General features: G+C 28.9%; 1 protein-coding gene across 1 annotated transcript; it reads left to right on the top strand.

Moving 5' to 3' along the window:
- The first annotated feature begins 18,342 nt into the window (after window positions 1-18,342).
- Window positions 18,343-20,359, top strand: LOC114196122 (two-component response regulator ARR6-like). The gene is made up of 5 exons (XM_028086654.2): window positions 18,343-18,614; window positions 18,792-18,868; window positions 18,960-19,037; window positions 19,126-19,196; window positions 19,833-20,359. Exons 1-5 carry the CDS (start codon window positions 18,488-18,490, stop codon window positions 20,104-20,106), a joined length of 627 nt encoding a protein of 208 aa, XP_027942455.1. The 5' UTR covers window positions 18,343-18,487; the 3' UTR covers window positions 20,107-20,359.
- The last annotated feature ends 1,458 nt before the right edge of the window (window positions 20,360-21,817 follow it).

The raw sequence follows: 21,817 nt of genomic DNA, 5'->3' as shown, positions 1-21,817 counted from the left end.
CGTCTGACAGATTGTTCTTGTGTTAAACGTGTTCTAATTTTTAGACAATCTAGTATACATTTTCCTATAACTTTATACTTACGATTTGATCTAGATTCGATGAATGTGAACAATACATATTTGATGTTTTTTGCATCATATTCTTCATTAGATAAATTCCGTGTTGGTTTTATTAAATAATTTTGTTCAGTATTAATAAGTCATTTTAATCATAGTGACAAACGGGGGGAAACATTAAATCTTACTCCATTTCTAATATTTAGTTTTCAGCATTTTATTTGTCTCATTACTTCGTTTGTTTTAGAATTTGTAGTATGTAATATACGTTATTTTCAACTACACCCGTACAATTAGTGAATTAATTAAGATTGTTCCATTGTCGAGCTAGATAATCAATAATATTGATTTTTACAAGTTGTTATATGTTATAGTAGAGCATTACTACTACTTTGAATGGAATTTTTCATTGAAAATGAAAACTCTCATCCAAGGATTAAGGAAGTGTAGTTCAGTTGGTTGAATATAATGCATAAGTTATTATAAACTTTTGTGTGTTCAATTTTTATGAATAAAAAAGGACTACTAACGAACATAATTCTTGGGAATTTGTATATATAGATAGGAGCATTTGAGTCCAAATTTATATAAATTAAATATTCTTAGTCTACTTATAGATAAATATGTTATATAATCTAAGATTGTAAATGAAGTGCTAGTTTTCTTTTATGTTTCTCTTCGTAAATTTTTATTCTCTTAATATGTGTTATGATGATACCCTTGTATAAATGTTAGTTTACGAGGACAAGTTACGAGACTTGCACACTGGCAACTAATTAGGTAATTAGGAAAAGGCTAGTTTCTGACCTGAGGACTAGACAAGAGCATTAGCATTTGAAAGTAATTTATTAAATAATAAATGGTAAAATTTCTTCAGTTTTAGTTAGTTAAAAGTTAAATATAACTGATGTTTGACTATAATCTATTTGCAATATGATTTATTTTTTCATTTTAAATTGTGGTGACACACTTCAATGGTAGCTTATATTATTTCTTAAAAACGACTTAAAAAAAAAATCACGGAGTGAAAATTGAAATTGATGTTTGATTCTGTATGTCCAGAAACTAGAACATGGGACTTTTCTTTCCAATCAATTACGTAGTTCATTGATTTAAAAGATAAAATTTGGATGCTGTATTTTAGTTACATCATTTAGGATTGCATTTTAATAATCTAAATCGTAAAATTTAAAATGTATTATTTAATTACATAATTTAGAAATACATTTTAGATTATATAATTTAAAATATTACTTCTTGACTTCAGTGACTAATTGAAAATTAATTATTTTCATTGAGATTGATTAATAAAAAGTTTGTTCTTTTTTGAAAGTTTTGATGAGGAAGTGTGTAGAATGTGGAAGTCCTGTTTAATATCGATTTAAGCGAATGACTGCTGAAAACGTTGTATTACTGCCGTCTAACAAAACCCTTGCGAACAAGTTCCTAGGTTACACAACAAATATTAAAATATTATATTTTCAAAAACACTTGTAATTGGTCTGAACCTGAAGGGGCATTGCAGCAATGCTGGGCATAATCTCAATGGTTATAAGCTTCTACAATATGAAATAAATTAATTTTATTCTTAGAATGTGTAATTCATAAATATAATTTAAACTTTCAACAATTGAAAGAAAGAAATTTGTGACTGTGAAATCTTGAAAAGAAAAAACATATAAATTTCTAACTTACGTTATGTAAGAGTTTGAAGGTCACTGAATTCGAAATCTTTCCAACCAAACCATATCGAAAGATATTCATAAGACTCTCCATACCTCATGAAAGGCGGAAAGAAACCATAAAGAAAAAGAAAACATCGTTAATAAAAAACCATCACGTTTTTATATTAAATAAGTAAATATTAAGGATGAAAATTTTTAATAATTACTTTTAAGGATTATTCACAATAAACCTTTTAATTGCTACTTTTTACTTTCATAATTAATTAACTTTACAAAATTTTGGTTGCCCAGCTGAAAAGAAAAGGAATTCGATGGATATGCACTATAAAAATATATTTAATCAAAAAATCACTGTTAATATAATTTTTAATTATTTTCATAAAAGTCATACTACTTCTTTGTAAAAAAGTTAAGTTGACCTACAATTCTATAAATAAGTGAATATATAATTATATAATTAGTCATTAATACACATTTCTTCTTCGATCTTTTCGATAATAAAACTGTGACATATGTCACTATTATCTCTGCCAAACTTTGAAATCAGAAAACTTTATAAAATATTTTATAAAAAAAATTGTCTTAACTTATCGAATACCATAAAATTAAATAATACTAAAAGATAAGTGTTAACATTTATTAAGAATTTTCTGAGTATTTTGATATTAATTTAGTGATCACGTCTATCAAAATTTAGATTATGTATAATTATTTAATTTAATAATAAATATTTACTTCCGTTTAAAAAAAAAAAAAGTATTACACATAAATTGAATTTATTAATAGAGTATTGAATAATCTAAAATTTTTCTGCACTCATAAATTTACATATTTTAGATATGGTTCTTAATAAATTTTTTCTTTTTTATATTGTGTTCCTTGATAATTTATTTATTTTTGTTTGATCTTTGTCAGTTCCTAATTTTGATTAATTGATAACTTAATTGTTAGGTGACAAAGTAAGCCACCAAGTAAGATCGATACAGTATTTTTTTCTTTTCTGTCGTTTTATAATAAGTTTATATATATATATATATATATATATATATATATATATTAGTTTTTTTTCTTTTGCATATGATCCTTGTAATTTTATTTTTATTTTTATTCTTATAAGTATTCTTTAATATATTAATTGTTTAAATGACATATGTTAAAAGCCATGTGCCAGATGACGATGTTAGGATTTACATTATTATTTTTTATTTTCAAAATTGCAAAAATATGTTAAATAAAATTTACTCGTACCATCTTTCTAAACATATTTTAGTTTTAGAACAAACGAACAAAAGAAAAATACAATAAAAAAACAACATTATTTCCACATTAAAAAGTTATTTTCTTTAAATATTTCTTTTAAATAACTTGTTATCTACTCAACAACTTATATATAATTTGTATACAATTTACGTAGTTAAACAATAATATTTATGAGTTATACATAGAAAATAAAAAATGTGTCAAATATCATTCATTTCTTATATACATTACAAGAATGTATGATTTTTTCGTTAGTCAATAACACACAAAGTGTGAAAATCTCATGATAAAATGATGATGGCGTTGGTCTAGTGACGGCAACTTGATCAACACTCATTTCTTGGATGGAAAGCTCGTTTGCGTCAACTAAATGGGGACGCATGGCTGCAGCCTTTTTATCGTTGGCTAAGCCGACGAAAATGAATACGAAATATAATAATAATATCGCATGCGTTCAAGCCCACGAACAACTGAAATGACGAAGAAATTTGAATAGTTTTCGTTGGTCAGGACAATGCAAAATTCAACGCAATTGCATGGGCTATGCGTGGGCTAAGCTAATGAATAATTGAAGTAATTCCTTATGCGTGGGCCAAGCCCACGCATGACTCGAACGAAGATCTGCGTGGACTAAGCCAACGAACAATTCTTGAATCTTCATCGGACAATACAACCTTCATTCTCGGTGTTCAAATTAAAGAGTTGCAGTTGAAAAGCGTGTGAGAAACACATAAACAAAGCCTACCAGATGCATATACTCAAATTGAATTTAATCATCCCAAAACACAAAATAGTGAATCCCTAATAGGAAAACCCCTAACTAAGAAAGAGAGGGATAAGGAGTTACTGGGTATGGAAACCTCTTTGCTCCCTTTGTTGGCTCGTGAGGTGGCTGGAACAGTGAAGAGCGAGTGTCACTGGAAGGGGCTTTAAAGGTGAGCACGGAGGCGATGCTCTCGAGCCAATGTGGTGCGCGATAGGTCATTGAAGAATGCACATTGATTTGAAGAAGCCCTAACAGGGAATGCAGAAGCAAACTTACAACGTTATTCACGGGTGCGATTTGCAATCACAGAGAAAGGGGGAAGGAAATGTGGCTCGTTGAAGGCTCACTTCTGCCATTGAAGCTCGTTACAAAGAAAGGGAAACAAAATGCTTGCTCATTTACTCATCGTCATTGAAGCTTCACTTGCACTCGTGACAAATTGGAGGAACAAACTCGCACTTCACAGAAATCCCTGATTTCGCTTAACCAATTCCAAACCCTGAACTTGCACTTGTTGCAGAAATGAGACGCAAAACACAAAATGGGATGTAATGGTTGTGGTACTCGTTGTGTCGCAAAAAGGAGGGACAAAAGGTGATTGCGAGACATACAAAATAAAACCAAAATGAAATTGGGAAAGAGAGAATAATGAATGTGAAACATAACCTGATTAAATATTTGTTTTTTTTTTCTTTTTTGCTGATTAAAAAAAATTATATATCATTTAAAATCTCATTTCATAAGAAAATCAAAAAGAATAATTTTTCCACCAACACTTTTTTTATAAGAAATATACATTATAACTCTACAATGATCATAAAGTTATTTAAGCTTTAAAATATAATCTACTGAATGTCTTTTAGTCTAACAATTAAATTAACAAAATTGAATAGGTGCATATGTAAGTATATAATAGTATAGTGTGTATTTTGTTTAGAAAAGAAAATAGAAAGAATTATTATTTATAAGAATGGTAATGAAAGGTGAAAGCAAAGTAAATGGATGATGTGACAGAAGAGCAGTGAATGAGTGATGGTTATGGAAGGAATATAAGAGAAAGAGATGATAGATAATACTGCAATGGAGGCCCCACCACCTCACTCTCTCCCTCTGTATCAGAAAATCATTTCTAACATTCAAAGATATGCTACTGTAAAAAGGAAACCCACTTCCATTTTTGTTATAATATCTCTCACTGAGTGAGAAGTGTAACAGTGCAGTTTTTACCGCTCAGGTGACTGATTCGATGAAGGAGTGAATCTGCATATCTTCCAATTCAATCACAAAAACTGCAATTTCGGACTTTAATTTTACAAATCCGCCTTGGTACTTGTGTACAAACTAGTGACGCCAACAAAGACATCACCACACTATACATTCATAGGAGGTAATTCATAAAATAAATATAAAATAAAAAGGTTAAGTTATAATTTTCATTTCTTTTTCTATTTTTTATCTTTTATTTTACTTCATAGCATGTGTTCCTTAGAAATGATTTACTATTTACACCGAATTGGAAACGTGGATTTATAACAACTTTGTATTTTTTTACTCGGAATCGAAGGCGATAGAGAGTGTGAAAATGTGAGATTTGTGCTTTAACTCATCATACATATTATGAAGAGATTTTAAGTAAGTTTTGTTATTTAACAAAATTACCCTTTGGTTACATACATAACTTTTTGGTTACATACATAACTTTTTTTTTATTCAGTATCATTACTTTGGTTTCAACTATAATATTTGTTCTGAAATATTTTTGGACTACAATTTAGCTTTCTTTCTTACATAATTTTTACTATTAATTACATTTAAGAATAATAATAATTTTTAGAAATAAAAAACATATCCTTTACCATAGTTTCTTTATTGTCCATGTTATTATATGTGAGAAAAATCATGTCGTTGTTGTACTCATAGGTATGGGCTTGAGGTTTGTGAACAAGATTCCTGATGCACACATTTGTATCTGGTTCCAGCTTTTCACTTGCCACATTTGTATCTGATTACAAATGGTTCAGTATCCAGATAAATGTTACTTGTATCCGATTCCACACTACATTTGTATCCAATGTTATATTAAATTTTCTAAATCAAATATATTTTAATATTATTTTTTCAATTCATAAATATTTATAATATTTTTATTTATGATAATAATATATGAAATACTAATTACAATTTATTTAAATATCATTTAATTATACTTTTTTAACACCAAAGACAATTAGGTCATTCTACATTTTCATCTATTAAATTTAATTTTTTAATCACATCAGTCAAATCATTCATAAACTTTCACAAAAATTAGCAATCCTGCTTCGGTAGCAGACTTCGGTCAAGGAAATCGTTTCAAGCAATGGCTTTGGATCGACCTGACTTCTTAGAGAGGAAAGCCAGTGAATGAAATCCGTTGAAATAAGAAGCCTTTATGGCTCAAGCAGCTAGCGAGCCTCCTTAATTGAGAAAGTCAAGTCAGTACGCCCCCTACCTATGTAGTGGGCTTCCTGGTAGTTTGCGGGACATCGGTTATGTCGACAACAACATATATATTCTCTAGCAAAAGAAAGCACTGACCTAGACTAGATCTCTTCTACCGCTTAAATCCACTCCATTATCACTCCCAAATCCATAAAAAAGAACAACATAAATATCACCTTCTAATCAACCCAAATCAATCATCTCCCTCTCTCTCAAATCATCACCTGCATAAGAACACATCCTTAACCCATGTTCGCTTGGATAGATTGTCCTGTATACAACAATTTGTGAAGACAAATTTTAAAAAATTTCATGTTCTCATTGCATGATTTGAAAGGAAAAACAAGGATCGATTTGCGATTAACTTCTGAAAATTCATTTCTTCATTTTGCAAAGATTTGAGAAGATCAAAAATCATTTTACGTTTATACCCTATTTAAATTTATATATATATATATATATATATATATATATTAATGTAATTATTAATTACAATATACTATTATTATAATTTATTTACAATTAATATTTTGTTATATATATTATTAATTATTAATAATTTTAATTATTTATTTGCTATTATTATTTTATTAATTATTATATATATATATATATATATATATATATATATTTAATTACCAATATATAATAATAATTAATAATTAAATTATTATTTAAAATATAATAATTAATATGCTAATATATAATAACTAATATATGTAAAATGATTATTATTATTAATTAATAAAAGTATATAATAATTAATAATAATTATAATATTGTTAAAAACTAATAATATATGTAGTTATTATTATTAATTTATATATATATATATAATTAATATATAAAAATATAATTAAAATATTCTTAAATTTTAAATTTTTAAATTTTATTTTTTTAAAATTTTTTATTATGAAGGGTATTTTAGTAAATTTTAAATTTTATCTACTATAACTTTTTTCTAATCTATCATATCAATCAAATCATTCATTAACTTTCATAAAATTTATCTTCAAATCCATTCACTTTATCCTTTAAATCTACTAAAAAAAATGCACATATTCATCTCCTTAAATTCACACAAATTCATCTTCATACTTTCTCCCAAAACTACCTTACCATACGAACACAACCTTAATGTATTTTTTTGAAAAGGAGAAAGAATTTGCGTGTAGATCCGAAGAGATAAAAAAAGTGGAAATTAAATTATTTAGAAAAAGAGAAAAACAATAAAAAAATAAAAAAATTTAAGATAAAAATTAGAAAATAATATAGAATTATTTTTATTTATATTTATTATTAAAATTATATATATATATATATATATATATATATATATATATATGTCTGTAACATAATTTTTTGTTTTTATAATTTTGTATATCATTATAATAAAATTATAAAATTATGGATTAAATATAGTTGATCTTTTAACTTGTATGAAAATTGAAATGTGTGAATTTAATCGTTTTAATTAGGTTTTGTTAAGTTTATTTGAATATTTTAAAGACGTTTCATGATAGTATTTAAGTTAATATTGAAGCAAAAATGTAATAAATGGTGTAAATAACTCAAAATCATAGGATATGTTTGAAACGTTAAATAAATTTAATAAAATTTGGTTAAAAAGACTAAATAAGAACCAATCTTCACTACAAAAATTAATAGACCAACAACATATTTAATCCTCGATATTAATGTTCCAATCCGCATTTTCGAGGTATTATCCCTTTTGAAAAGTTAAGTTTCGTCACAATTTTGCCCTTAAAAGACGTATCAGAGAGAGAAGGAAAAAAAGAAATATTTAAATTACGTTTGACCTCGACTCCTAAAAAATATATGACTTATTGGGTGTACCGAAACAATTAACATCCTATTTTTTTTCTGTAGGTTTCTGTCAGCTTGAATCAAACATTATCTAAGTCTAAAAAATTTATAATTTTAATTTAGTTTTAAATTATCTTATTTTCTTTATTCAATATAATTCTAAATTTTGACATATTCGATCAAAGAATTATTAAAATGATATTTATTTAATTAAAATATGAGATATGTGAATTAAATAATTTATTTATCTTTTAAAATATTATAAAATAAAATCACTAAAAAATAGATAAAATTTACATTTTTTTCTAAATAAAAATTTACACGCAAGGTCCCCGTTTTCGTTATAAAATCTCAATTGAGTCCTCAACTTCAAAGTTATCTCAATTGGGTCCTATTTTTTGAAAATTTATTCCAATTTGGTAATTTTCGTTAGGACATCATTGACGACGTTAAGTGTGTGTCATGTGTCAGGTCATGGTTTTTTTGATTTTTTTTAAATTTTTTCTTGAAAAAATAGCTGACACGTGTCAAATTAAGATTTTGCCACGTGTCAGCTTGTGATTTTTTTTTAATTTTTTAATTTTTTTAATTTTTAAATTAAAAAAAATGTCATGTATCAAAAAAAAAAATGATTCTGTCACGTATCAATTATTTATGTGAAAAATCTCGATTTGATCCTTATATTTGTTATTTTGTCTCAATTTAGTCCTAATCTCTTTTTAAACTAAAGTAATTTCATCTCTTCCAAATTGAGACCAAATTTGGCTTTTATATCAATACTATAATGATATTTTTAACCAAATTAATTTTATTTAAATTTAAATTTTGCATTGAACTTTATTTAAAAAATTTGTTTTAATATTTTCTAAACAACTTTATAAATTCAAATGTAAGTTGTTTAGAAATTATTAAAACAATTTTTTTAAAATAAAGTTCAATGCAAAATCTGAATTTAAAAAAAAATAATTTGGTTAAAAATATCTATTATAATAAAAGTATCATTATAATATTAATATAAAAGTTAAATTTGGTTTCAATTTGCAAGAGATAAAATTACTTTAGTTTAAAAAGAGATTAAGATTAAATTGAGATAAAATAACAAATACAAGGACCAAATCGAGATTTTTCACATAAATAATTGACACGTGACAGAATCATACTTTGACACGTGACAGTTTTTTTAATTTAAAACTTAAAAAATTTAAAAAAATTTAAAAAATCACAAGCTGATACGTGGCAAAACTCTAATTTGACACGTGTCAACTATTTTTTCAAGAAGAAAAGTAAAAAATAAATTTAAAAATTTTTAAAAAAAATTAAAAAAACCAAGAGCTGACACGCGGCACATACTTAATGTTGTCAATGATGTCCTAACGAAAATAACCAAATTAGAACAAATTTTCTAAAATTAGGACCCAATTGAGATAACTTTGAAGTTGAGCATCCAATTAAGATTTTATAACGAAAACGGGATCATGTTATGTGATTAAACCTAAAAATAAAGTAGAAAGAATACGTATTTTATGCAAAAAAATACATGAAAAAATATATACCCAATTATATTTTTAATTAAAATTGTCTGCTTGAGAGTTATTTTATGATTTGATTGTATTTTACTTGTAACATATTTATATTTATTAAAATAACATAATAAATTTATATTATAGTTTTTTATATAAAATTATTTAACTTATTTATAAATAAATAAAAAGTTGAAATTGTGAATAAATTATACAAAAAGAATTCACGACCTGTTTCCTTTATGTGAAAAACTTTTTCATTATTTAACTTTTTGTGTAAAATACTTTCTACAACTTAAAAAAAAAATGTTTTCAATATTTTTAGAAGATGCTAAGCAATTATATAATGAAAAAAAAAAGAAAAACATTTTATATAGATTTTGTAAGACCCAGTTTTCTGCCCTAAAGTCTTAAGGGCTGCCTTTAAGCTATTGGGTCTAAGGGCTGGCCCAAAGGATAAAGCCACCCAAGTCTGACCTAATTGACTCATTCCACACTTTCAGATTTTTGCTTCCTTGGTGCTTAGAGTCGCAGCCGTCTCCTCTGTTAGGGTTCCACAGTACATTTAGTTCACGTTCAGCTTAACCCCGTTCTTAGCTCACCTAAGTATTCCCAACCCATACTTTTAAATCTCTGGTCCTATTTCCGTGGGTAGTGTTAGAGCTTCAGTAGTAAACACCCTCTGTTCACTTTTTCCAGCTTTGTAATCTTCTCCTAGAGTTGTGGTACTCCGCTGTTCGGTGTCGAGGCATTTAAAACTAGCTCATTCCAGGTAAGGGAAGCTAGAACCTCCTTGTTTGGTGTGATTATGACTTGTACCATTGTAGTTTCATTGTTTTCTCGAGTTTGTATGCTGCCATGAATGCCTAGGCTGTCTGGATTTTTTTTTTGTTTGGTATATGTGTATGTGTGATGTAGGCGCAAACAGTGGCATACATTGATAATCTCGCCCAAGCGAGCTGGCCTCGCCTAAGCGAGATGAGCAGAGGCTCGCCCAGGGCTTTCTACGTGAGTTGTCGCTCAAGCGACCAAACCCTCATTTTGAGCAAGCAGATGTCTTGCTTAGGCGGAGGGGGTCTCGCCTAAGCGAGATTATGCAGGGGCTACTGTTATCCTTGTCGAGCTCTCGCCTAGGCGAAGGGGAGCTCGCTTGAGCGAGAATCCTTCTCGCTTGAGCGAGACCCTTCAGCCTGAGCGAAGAGCTGGGTGAGGAAGCGTCCTGAGTTGTTTTCCCTCTGTGTTTGGATGTTTAACTTGTACTTGTATGATGGCTTAATGGGAAATGATTATGCATGATTGGGAGAGGATTATATGTGGGGAATTGTGAGTTTGACATGATTTCTATATGAATTATACATGAGAGGTTGGAGATATATATATGTGTGTGTAGTCACGAATTTGGCATGAGCAACAATGGACCTTGATGGTTGGTAATCCAGTGGCATGGTATTGGTATGAGAGGAAGCAATTTACTCGTGGTTGGGAATAACGAGTTGGTATTGATTCAACCTGTGATAAATGAGGGTTGGTTACGGATGTTGGTATGAGGTTCCTATGCATGATATCTGTATCTATTACTTGACTGATTGTATATGTTTAGTATGTGGTCAGTACATAATTCCTTGAAGTCTCTAGGTGGGACTTTAAGGTCTTGCTTCAGTGGTCGGGACGTAATCCCATGGCCCTTGTTAGTGGGTGCCCATGGTGGTTCCCCATCTATATAACTTGGTAAGGATTCAAGGTAAGGATTGCATCTTGACACTCTAAGGAGTCAGTTAGTCTCACTTAGAGCGGACTGACTCCTGTGGTGAGAGTAGCAGGAGGCCTGAAACTCATTAAGGGCTAACCTTGTGTACGAGAGAATTGATTCATTGTAACACTTGTAACACATAGCTCGGGGGTGAGCAGAGGTATTCACCACAAGTGCAAGCATCCGCTGAATCTGACCAGGTTATATGTATCCGGATGAGTCGAGTCGAGTCTTAGTGTAATGAATGGAAGGTCATAACATGCTTGAGTGATGTATGTATATTGGACTGCGAAAGTATACCTGATTGTATGATAAAATCTTTTTGACTCTAGCTTACCCTTTGCTTGTTTGAATGTCTTGTGTGTGGTTCTTCTCTTTTGCGATGATCATCAATTTGTTGATGTGAGCATAAGAGAGAGGTTCTCGCGGTCAACAGGAGAATGGTGACTCCGCTGCGTAGCCTGCCTGGGCTGGATCCTGATTCGCGATCTTTCTTTTAGGGCCACAACCCATGTAGCATCTGTCCTTTAAATTTCCAATTTGAATATTGTAGAATATTTGTAACTGTTTCTTTTGACACCGTTACACGTTTGGTTGGTTGTATGGAATTACTTTTAAACTTCGGAACTATGCTAAGATATTATTCTAGGATGACGCTTCTTTTAATTACGCTATTAATTAAATAGGGTGATGCAAATTTTATATTAAATTTCAATCAAACAAATTGAATCACAATTTAATTTTCAAATATAAATAAATAATTATAAAATTATGCATTCCTACCGTAAATATACAATAATATTATAATTTAAATTATGAGATTTATAAATTAAATTTTAATATTGAGTATAAAAATAAAATAAAAATTTAATTTATATATAATTATGACGAAGTATATAGAAATAAGAAATAAGTCCACTTAATCCATTTTAATATGTTCAAGAAGTCAAATTTGACTAACCCATCATACTTATAATGAATCGAAAGTATTGCATGACTTGACCACCAAAAAGAGTAGATTAACCTCTCAAATTTGTATTTTCTTTTTAAAAAATTATATTTTTTAAAGTTATATTTATTAGGTTAATATCTTTTATATAAATTACTTAATAAAATTATTATTTTAATCTTAATCTATATAAAGTGCTCATGAGTTAAATTACAACCTTATTTCATATTTGTTTCCTTTAAATAACATAAAATAAATATTACACTTTTTAAATTGTAGTTTTTATTTTAATTTTAATAAAACAATTTTCATATTTTGTACCTATAATATAAAAGTAAAAAAAAAAAAGGCAAATAGGTTGACATGTTGGATGAGGTGAGTCAAGGTACACTATTAATGAAACTGCCAATTCCATTCCCTTTTATCCTTCCAACTAGTTATTATCTCTAAATTTAATTATAAGCATAAAATTATATTAAAATGAGATACGAACATAATACATAAAACACTGTACCAAAACCCATGAGTCAAAATTATATTAGGCATTTCATCATTATATCTAGAAAATTTATGTGTTGTATCCTCTAGTAATGCATTCAACCATAATTTATTAATTTATTAATTAAACTTGCATTTGGGCAAGTACTATTAGTATAAGTGTGAGAGGAAAAAAAATCAAGCAAGAAAAGGATAAAATACTTTTACTACAAAAAAAACTTTAGTTAAAAACTAATTTAAAAGCAAAAAATAATTAGTATGACAATTTAGATACTAATTTATAAAATTAAAAATTATTAGTTACTAAATTAGTTATTATTATAAATAAAAAATAATAATTAGTACTAATTAATTAGAAACTAATTTAAAAACTAATTCATTTTGATAGTCAAAATCTAAATAATTATTTTTAATGAACAATTTGTTTGGTAACTAAAATTATAGTAGCTAATTTTAAATACCAATTTAGTAACTAATTATAATTTTTTGTTTATAATAATTATTATTTTAATAATAAAAAAATTCAATTCTATGAATTAGTATCTAAACTAATTATTATTTAAAAGTTTTTTTGGTAATGTTTGAAACCATATCTTATGTCATCCTAAAGAAAAACAATAATAAAAATAAAAAATGACAAACCCAACCATAAATTCTCCATTATATCCTTAAAAAATTCCAACACTTAATCCATCACCCAGACGCTAAGAAAAACTCAATTGATGATATACCTAACATACTTCTAAAAATTTTGGAGCGATAGATGGACTAAGGGGAACACAAAACAATTTAAGAATTTTAAATTCTTCAACAGAGTTATGCAATAGACCTTTAGAAATGCAATCATATTACTCTATAGATTTAAGAAAAAAAAATGTAATTTGATCCATTGGAATATTTTATCTTTGAACCCAAAAAGCATGCACTAACACATCGACACCAATATAATACAACATACTATACTTATGATACCTAAAAAAATGCGAAGTAGATTGAACATCCACAATACTCATCTGCCGCTAAAAAACAAACTGTAACCACTTCCAAATGATGAAGACCTTTTCAAAGTGAAGAAAGAGATGAAGAGTAGTCTCCTCAACTTTGCCACACGATCTACGATGCACTATGTCACAATCCTTTCATGGAAACCGTGTCATAATATAAATGGTATTCAAAAAGGAATCATAAACATATTTTATGGAAACTTTTAGTATAGTAATTTAGATTCCTTCTCATATTTTTATTCATTAAGTGCTGATCTTTTAAATAGTTTTCGTAAAAAGGAATTTCTGTCATAAGTCTTCTTAACAAAAATACTTTAGAAAAACTTTAGTCTATTAAACCACATATATTTGTTTATGTTTCCTCTGATTTGATAACTAGTATTATGATATGTTATATTATTACTTAAGTGTTCTTTTTTGCTATTAAAAGACTAGAATAGTCAAACGTGTGTAATAGAAGAAGACTGGAATAGTTAGGCATGTGTAATAGAAGAAAAAAAACTTTTAAAGTAATCAAGGTATTGAAACAACTCTTGAAAAAAATTCTTTAAACAACTATGTCTATTTTTTTTTTATTAGAACATAAAATATTTTTTAACTGTAATTTCAAAAAGTGTTGTATTCTAATCTTATTTTTCTCAACTATACTCTGTTTTATAATCTATTTGATAACCTATTTTTAGAAATCAAGTAATATAAACGATTAATTAGGTAATGCTTAAAATGTTTTTTTTTTCCTAAAAAAAACTATTATTATTTATCATAGTGAAAAGGAGAAGATTGTTTAGGCATAGATTAGATTTCATTGGACTAGGTACAAATAAAAATATAAGAGTCTTGGATAAGACACCCACATTTCTAATAAAATAAATAATAACAAGATTTGGTATGTTTAACATTTTACTGATATGAAACAAGTATAAAAGTGTGAGACCCCTTCTCCACCAACCTCCTTTTGAATTGCAAAAAACAGTTTCACCAAGTCACCTTCTCTGCTCACCTTACTTTCTTTGTATTTCCTTCACTTCTCTAAATTGAGAGCTCTGCCCATCACCTAAAATCACTCTTCCTTATCTTGTGATAGCTGGCAAGCTTGAAGCCAGTGTATGATCCTCCCTCCAAGCTGAACATCCTCCCCCTTCCAATAAGTCAGTCTAGCTTCCAATTCCCAATTTCAGCAGCTTCATTCCTTCTGGATTGAATTTAGGATCTCATTTTCTCCCTCTATGGTTATGTATTTCATATCAGTAGGTGTTGTACGGTTGTGAGATCCTTTCAGTTAAGGGTTCTCTTCTTTGCAATCCAATATTGTCTAAAAGGTAAGGGAAGCTAACTAATTCTTCTGAATTTTGTCTATAAACCATGTTTGATGATTTTGATCGAAGGATTGCGTGCTAAATTGATGTTTGAAATGCATATTTGAGTGCATGATTGAATTTTGCCATGAATTCTGGTTTGATGCATGTGAGAACAGATTGGGAACCTAGAATTTTAGCCCTAACGAGCAGCTCTCCCCTGAGCGAAAATACTAGGAACTCACCCCTGTAACTGCGTGATGTCTCGCCTAGGCGAGCTGATTTCGCCTGAGCGAGAGACACTCTCGTCTAAGCGAAACAACTTAGCCTAAGCGAGAGTTCGCTCAAATTTTTTAGTTGCCCACTGTTTGGAGCCTTGCTCAGGCGAGAATGACCCGCCTAAGCGAGATGGCCTCTCGCCTAGGCTAGATCTTCTAGTTTGAGCGAGAACCACTGTAGTTGAGTGTTTGATTCTTTGTTTTAATGGATGAAATTATGTGTTTGAATGTGAAAATGTGCAACTATTCTATTATATGCTTGGATTATTGTTGCTAATATTATGAATGGTGAAATTGGGTGAATATGGATTATGAGGAGATGTGGTTGAATTGGAATTTCAAGGGAAATTCAAAAGAGTATGTTAGTGTGTGTAAGGACATAAGGACTCCGTATTGGTTGGTATCCTGAAACTCCAATAATCATTCACGCTCAGATAGAGCAGAATGAATTATGTCGTGGGAGTAGTAGGAGGTCCTAGTCTTTAGACTTAATCAAGTCTTAGACGCAAAGGGGACTTACCTTGGGAGTGGTCGGGTGATAACCCATTGCGCCCAGACTCTGCAGAGTTTGGGGACCGTCACAGGTGCATACCACCAAGAGATCCAATGTCACTTACATAATCCGGATATTGAGTCTAGAGTCATGTATTTGTGCTATGTTGTGGTGGTTTAAGTAATTCTGATGATTGTGAACATAATTCACTAATATTCATAATTTGAACTGCATGATTCCTCTTATTTAAGTTAGCTTACCCTTCTTGTCTATGTTTGTTTTCCTTGTGTGTTTCTCTTTTGCAATGATCACCTATTGTTGGTGTAAGCAGAGAAGAATCCAGGTGAAGATACCCCCTCTTGGATAGGAGCTGATCCATGGCTTAAAATTATTCAGTAGTAGTTCTGGCTCACGTCTTGTATTAAAGTTTTTGTATGTATTAGCTAACTCTTACCAGTATAGGTTATACATATAGCTAGTGTCTTATACGATAGTTTTTGGATGATTGTACTAGCACTCTATAACAATTTATTTCCGCTATCTGCTTTGTTTAATAATAATATAATGTTTTGTTTAGTAATGTAAAAACTATTAAATGTGATGTTAAAAAAATATTTAAGACTATGAGCATCAGACATAATTTTTATAATATACAAGACTCAAGATGCTACGGTGTTAAAATATTTATAGAAATATTTAATAAAAATGTTAATTTTAGTAAGAATATTATCATAAGACTTATAAAAAAGTAAATTGAGTGTCAATTTAAAGAGGGACAATATTACTTCATTTTTACAAAAAAATGGGACTAAATTGAAACTAAAAACAAATGTAGGAACCAAATTGAGTCATTTTGACACGTGACATAAATGTGAAGTGACATGTGTAAAAAATTAAAAAAATATAAAAAAATACAAAATATAAAAAAAACTAGAAATTGACACGTGGCGTTGACTTTAACACGGTCTGACCAAACTAGCGGTAAAGACTAAATTGAATCATTTTAAAAAAAATGAAGACCAAATTGAGACAATAAAAAATTTAAGGACCAAACTGATATTACTTGACAAATAAAGAGTCAAAAGAGTAATTTAACCTATAAAATATATATCCTTTAATAGGCAAAAGTAAACTTGCTTGAAACTTAAGAAATTAAAAGTAAAATCGAGTCACCGAAATTATAATTCAAAATTGAAAAATATAATCAGATAATTTATAATACAAATTTGCAAATGCTGATAACTTAATATGTTAGAAGGCATACGATGGTAAGAAATAAATTAATAAGAAGATTATTGAATTATTAAATATATTTTAGTTATATTTAAAAATTATTATTTTTAATAGGATCCTGCATTTATTTATTTGTAAAATAAAATTAATTTTATTAATCTTTCACATATGTTTCGTAAACCGCATAAATCTAAGCAGAAATTGAAAGGAAAAAAAAATTGACCTAAACCATATTGCTACGAATTGAATTGATCTTCAAATGAATTAAATTGAAATCGGTTTTTAAAAATTGGAATTTAAATTATTTTGAGTTTAAATTTGAAAATTGAACTGCACTTAACTTAAAACATTTATCTCAACTATAATTTATAAAATTGAAAAATATATTTTAAAATAAAATATTTATGAAAAATATTAAAGCAATTTAAAAGAGTTTTGTCCAAAACAGTTTGATTCAGTTAATTTTACTAAATGAAGTTCATTTAGTGCAGTTTAGTGAAAACCATTTTAGAGTTTAATTCAAAAAACTTGGTGAACCGTAATCGATATTATTACATGACATATTAATTTGATAATAAAAATTTATTGACTTTAATGATTATAGATATGAAACTGCAGACGGTGCGGTTTATAGAAAAAGAGGATCCAGATCCATTAATCCATTAATTTAACCTAAATAAAAGAAAGGAAAGATCGAAGCGTTTTGAAGTACAAGGTATTTATTTAATTATCCAAAAGCTAAGAAATCAAAGTGAGATATTTTGAATAAAAAGCATATAATCTAAAAGAATTAAAAAAATGAGTGGCAATGATGTGTAATAATTGGAAATAAAAAAATTGCAGAAAATGGTGAAGTTGAGAAGTAAAAAAGGTTGATCGGATCCAACTTGGTACGCGTGATGATGCAATGCAAGGCAACTTCATGGATGGAAGATTTGATTTGGTTCAAAATGTGAACTGTGTGAAAGTCAAGGAAGATAGGTTTGAGAAACAGAGAGCGAAGGTGGACCCGAACAAGATACGTTTGGTCGTGTCTGACCATCAACAACGTTACTATTAATTATAAAAGTATGATTGTGACAAGAGAAGCGACAACTGCAGGTGGGATAATCCTCTCTGCTTCATTTCCAAAAACAACAAACAAGATCTCTCAGATTTGGATCCTCCGAATCTCCCTCCTTTTCATTTTCACTTTTTTTATTATTATTATTATTTTTTCTTCATAACCCTTTTCTTTTCTCCTACCACCACCATTCAATATAAACCATAACCCTCTCTCTCTTTCCTCTTACCTTTACTTCATTTCATACCATACCTTTCTTCTCTACCCATTCTTTTTCTTCGATCATCCCTTCCTCCTTTTTCTTGTTAATTACTTAATTTAATCCGAGATGGCTGCCGCCGGTGATGTTTTCCTGCCGGAAGTGGGTGCCGGAAAGCTGCACGTGCTTGCCGTTGATGACAGCCACGTCGACCGCAAGGTTATTGAGCGGTTGCTCAAAATCTCGTCTTGCCAAGGTAAAGACTAAAGACGGAGAATTTTCGTGCTTTTTGGTCTGATCTGTGAAAATTAAATGGTATTTCGAAGAGGGTGTGAGAGAACGGGACTCTTTTTCGGTGTTGGACACTTTTTGTTGTTTTTCTTTTCTTGCATTGGCTTGTGTTCTGATGGTTATTTTGACTGGGTGTTGGCAGTGACGGTGGTGGAAAGTGGAAGCAGGGCTCTGCAGTATCTGGGGTTGGATGGAGAGAAGAGCTCCATTGGTTTTGATGTAAGCGGTTTTTTTAATTGTTAAAGGCAGTTCTTTTTGTTGGTGTTTACTTGGGAGTGGTGCTTATGGTGTTTGATGAATGTTGTGACAGAGTGTCAAGGTTAATTTGATAATGACAGACTACTCCATGCCGGGGATGACAGGCTATGAACTGCTCAAGAAGATAAAGGTGAGGAATGAGAATGGTTTTTGTTGTGTCTTTCGTTCAATTTTAATCTTCTCTCCTTGGTTTTTAATCTCTCTGTTAATATATGCAGGAATCATCTGTGTTTAGAGAGGTTCCAGTGGTGGTTATGTCGTCTGAGAATATCTTGACCCGAATTGATAGGTGAGTTCTTCATTTTAAATGGGATTCTCTTCATTTCTTGTGTGGTTTAGGAACTAGAAGCTGTTGTTTTTCTGGATTAATTCTTCAACAATGTTAAGGTTTTTATGTTTTGGATGTTATTTGTTTGTCAATTTACTTATGCTAATGCTTTGAGCTAAAATATCAGAGTATCCCATTGCGGCATCCGGAGCTGTTGTTTTTTAGAACATAATTCCCATCTTAACTTGAACCACATTTGTGAAAGACATGAATATTTCTTTTTTATATGATTAGATCCTCTATGATTTTGGCACATGGATAGATCGAAAGTTTTGTTGGCCATGTGAAAAAAGGAATAAAGAAGATTACCCTGGATATGGGAGAAAAAAAAGACTTGTGAGAATCTGTTTTTTGACATATAGCAGCATAGTGTAGTGCTTGCACAACTGAAATTCATCTTCTGATTCATCAATAATCTGAACATGTTAGTGACATTTTTTAAGTTGCGTTTGTTGCCGCAATACAATGATTGAAGCAAGATGAAATTCAGATTCCCTCATGCCCAATTGTTGGCACAACAGCAATTATTATAATCTTGTGATTGCTTGCATTCACACATTGAATTATTTATTGATTGATTAGTTTTTTGATTGGTAGTTGCTTGGAGGAAGGAGCAGAAGAGTTTCTGTTGAAACCTGTGAAGTTGTCAGATGTAAAACGCGTTACAGATTTCATCATGAAAGGGGAAGGGAAGAAAGGAGTAAAAAAAAGCCATAAAAGAAGTAGATCAGATGATTACAGCCCTCCATCATCATCATCATCATCATCTATTTCAACTGCGTTCTCATCAGTTTCTCATCCCTGTGATCTATCATTGCCTGCATCACCTTCTTCTGCATTGCTCTCAAAGAAAACCAGATTGAGCATATAGATTGAGCAGTGGTGTTTTGTCTCCTCCAATTTTGCCAAACCATTGTTCATATCCAAAATGTTTTTTGCTTTTAAAACACTACACTTTGCTGACAATGAGTGTACTAGGATTAGGAATGAGGAAGAGGATGACACAATCACTCTGCTTTTTCATTTCTCTGCTCACAAATTTTTGCTGTACAGAAAACTAAATTCATTAAAAATTAACGAAACCCTCTCTGTTTTGAGGGGGTCTCACATCAAAATTTTATTCACTGTCTCTTCATGTTCACTACAGCCAATCATTCTGAATGTTCTTGATTCTTAACTTCTGAGTTGTCTTATAGTTTTAGGTTTAGTGCATTTTATTTGTTTCCTATAAATTTTGATCTCCTTTCAATTTTACCATTCAATAAGAAAGACGCTACGAAATAAGGAATACAAATTTTTAGAAATAAAAATGTTTCTAGTTTATTACTAATAATTCAAGATATATATGTTATTATTTTATTGTCCTGATGCTTAAAAACAACACCTCGTTACTTAAAATTGAATAAAAATATGTCAAGTGATTAAAATTTTACTTAAAATTGAATAAAAATATGTTGAGTGATTAAAATTGGAAAAAATTTTATTCCTTATAAAAAGAGAAGAGGACACGTGTCAATATTATTCTGTCATTTATGTTCGCTTGTTTATTATTCTATTGTCCTGATACTTAAAAGCATCACCTCACTACTTAAAAATGGATAACAATATGTTAAGTGATTAAAATTAGAAAATATTTTATCCATTACGAAAAGAAAAGGACACGTGTCAATATTATTCTGTCAACTTTGGATGAATCTGCCAAAAGTTTAAAATAACAAAAGCCTCACACAGTAAAAAAATTTGAAAAATAAGGAAAAAATATTAAAAACTCTAAAACATGACAAGGATTATTTCTTCATATGAGGATATTTGTCAAGAATTTTTATACACAACTAATTATATTTCATATACATATATATATATATATATATAATATAATAGATTACCGCATAATTAATAAAATTGTGATTAAATATAATTTGTTATATATAAAAATTATATTTGTTTATGTTTATAATACTTTTATTAATTATTAATACTTTATTAATATATATTTGTATATTACAATAAAATAGTTAATTAAAATAATAAATAAAATAATTTAACTTTTGGTATTTTGGAAAATATCACAATTAAATAATTTACAAATTTTTCACTTATTCTTTTTCATCTTTTCTTATCTTTCTTTTCATTTGAACAAATATTTTATTATTTTTTCTTTTAACTCTTTTAAATTCATTCTCTGATAAAAAAAAGTTGCAAGGATGGAAGCACGAGAATCAAATCAGAAACGAGTTTTTTTATCAGTGACCAAAATGAAAAAAAAAAACTGTATGCAAATTTTGGAAATTTATGAAAAAAATATTTAATCTTGTTAGTGAAAAGTAATTTAACTTAAGGGATGTATTATTTTTTTGATATAGAGAAAATAAAGAGAAAAAAATGAGTTGGATAAAATCAAATTAACAGAGTGGAAATAGACAAAAAAAAAATGTAAAAAAATTAGTGGCATTTGAAGAGATAAAAATAAATAAAAACAAGAATACAAAATATATAAAAAAATAGTACAACGAATCCACTATATTTCGAACATTATTTATTTAATTTGATTCTCAACATCGAAAAGCGTGTAACTACTATTT

Source organism: Vigna unguiculata, chromosome 9 (assembly GCF_037176805.1).
Source record: "Vigna unguiculata cultivar grain cowpea cultivar isolate G323 ecotype 2 chromosome 9, ASM3717680v1, whole genome shotgun sequence".
NCBI lineage: Eukaryota > Viridiplantae > Streptophyta > Magnoliopsida > Fabales > Fabaceae > Vigna > Vigna unguiculata.
Note: the sequence above shows the minus strand (reverse complement) of the source record. Positions and strands in the feature narration are given on the sequence as shown.

What these genes read in the sequence shown, in the direction of transcription:
- LOC114196122 (XM_028086654.2), top strand. Translation starts at nt 18,488, where the DNA reads ATGGCTGCCGCCGGTGATGTTTTCCTGCCGGAAGTGGGTGCCGGAAAG. An exon ending in AGAGCTCCATTGGTTTTGAT is followed by an intron (nt 18,869 to 18,959) that starts GTAAGCGGTTTT and finishes ATGTTGTGACAG; the next exon opens with AGTGTCAAGGTTAATTTGAT. An exon ending in AACTGCTCAAGAAGATAAAG is followed by an intron (nt 19,038 to 19,125) that starts GTGAGGAATGAG and finishes TAATATATGCAG; the next exon opens with GAATCATCTGTGTTTAGAGA.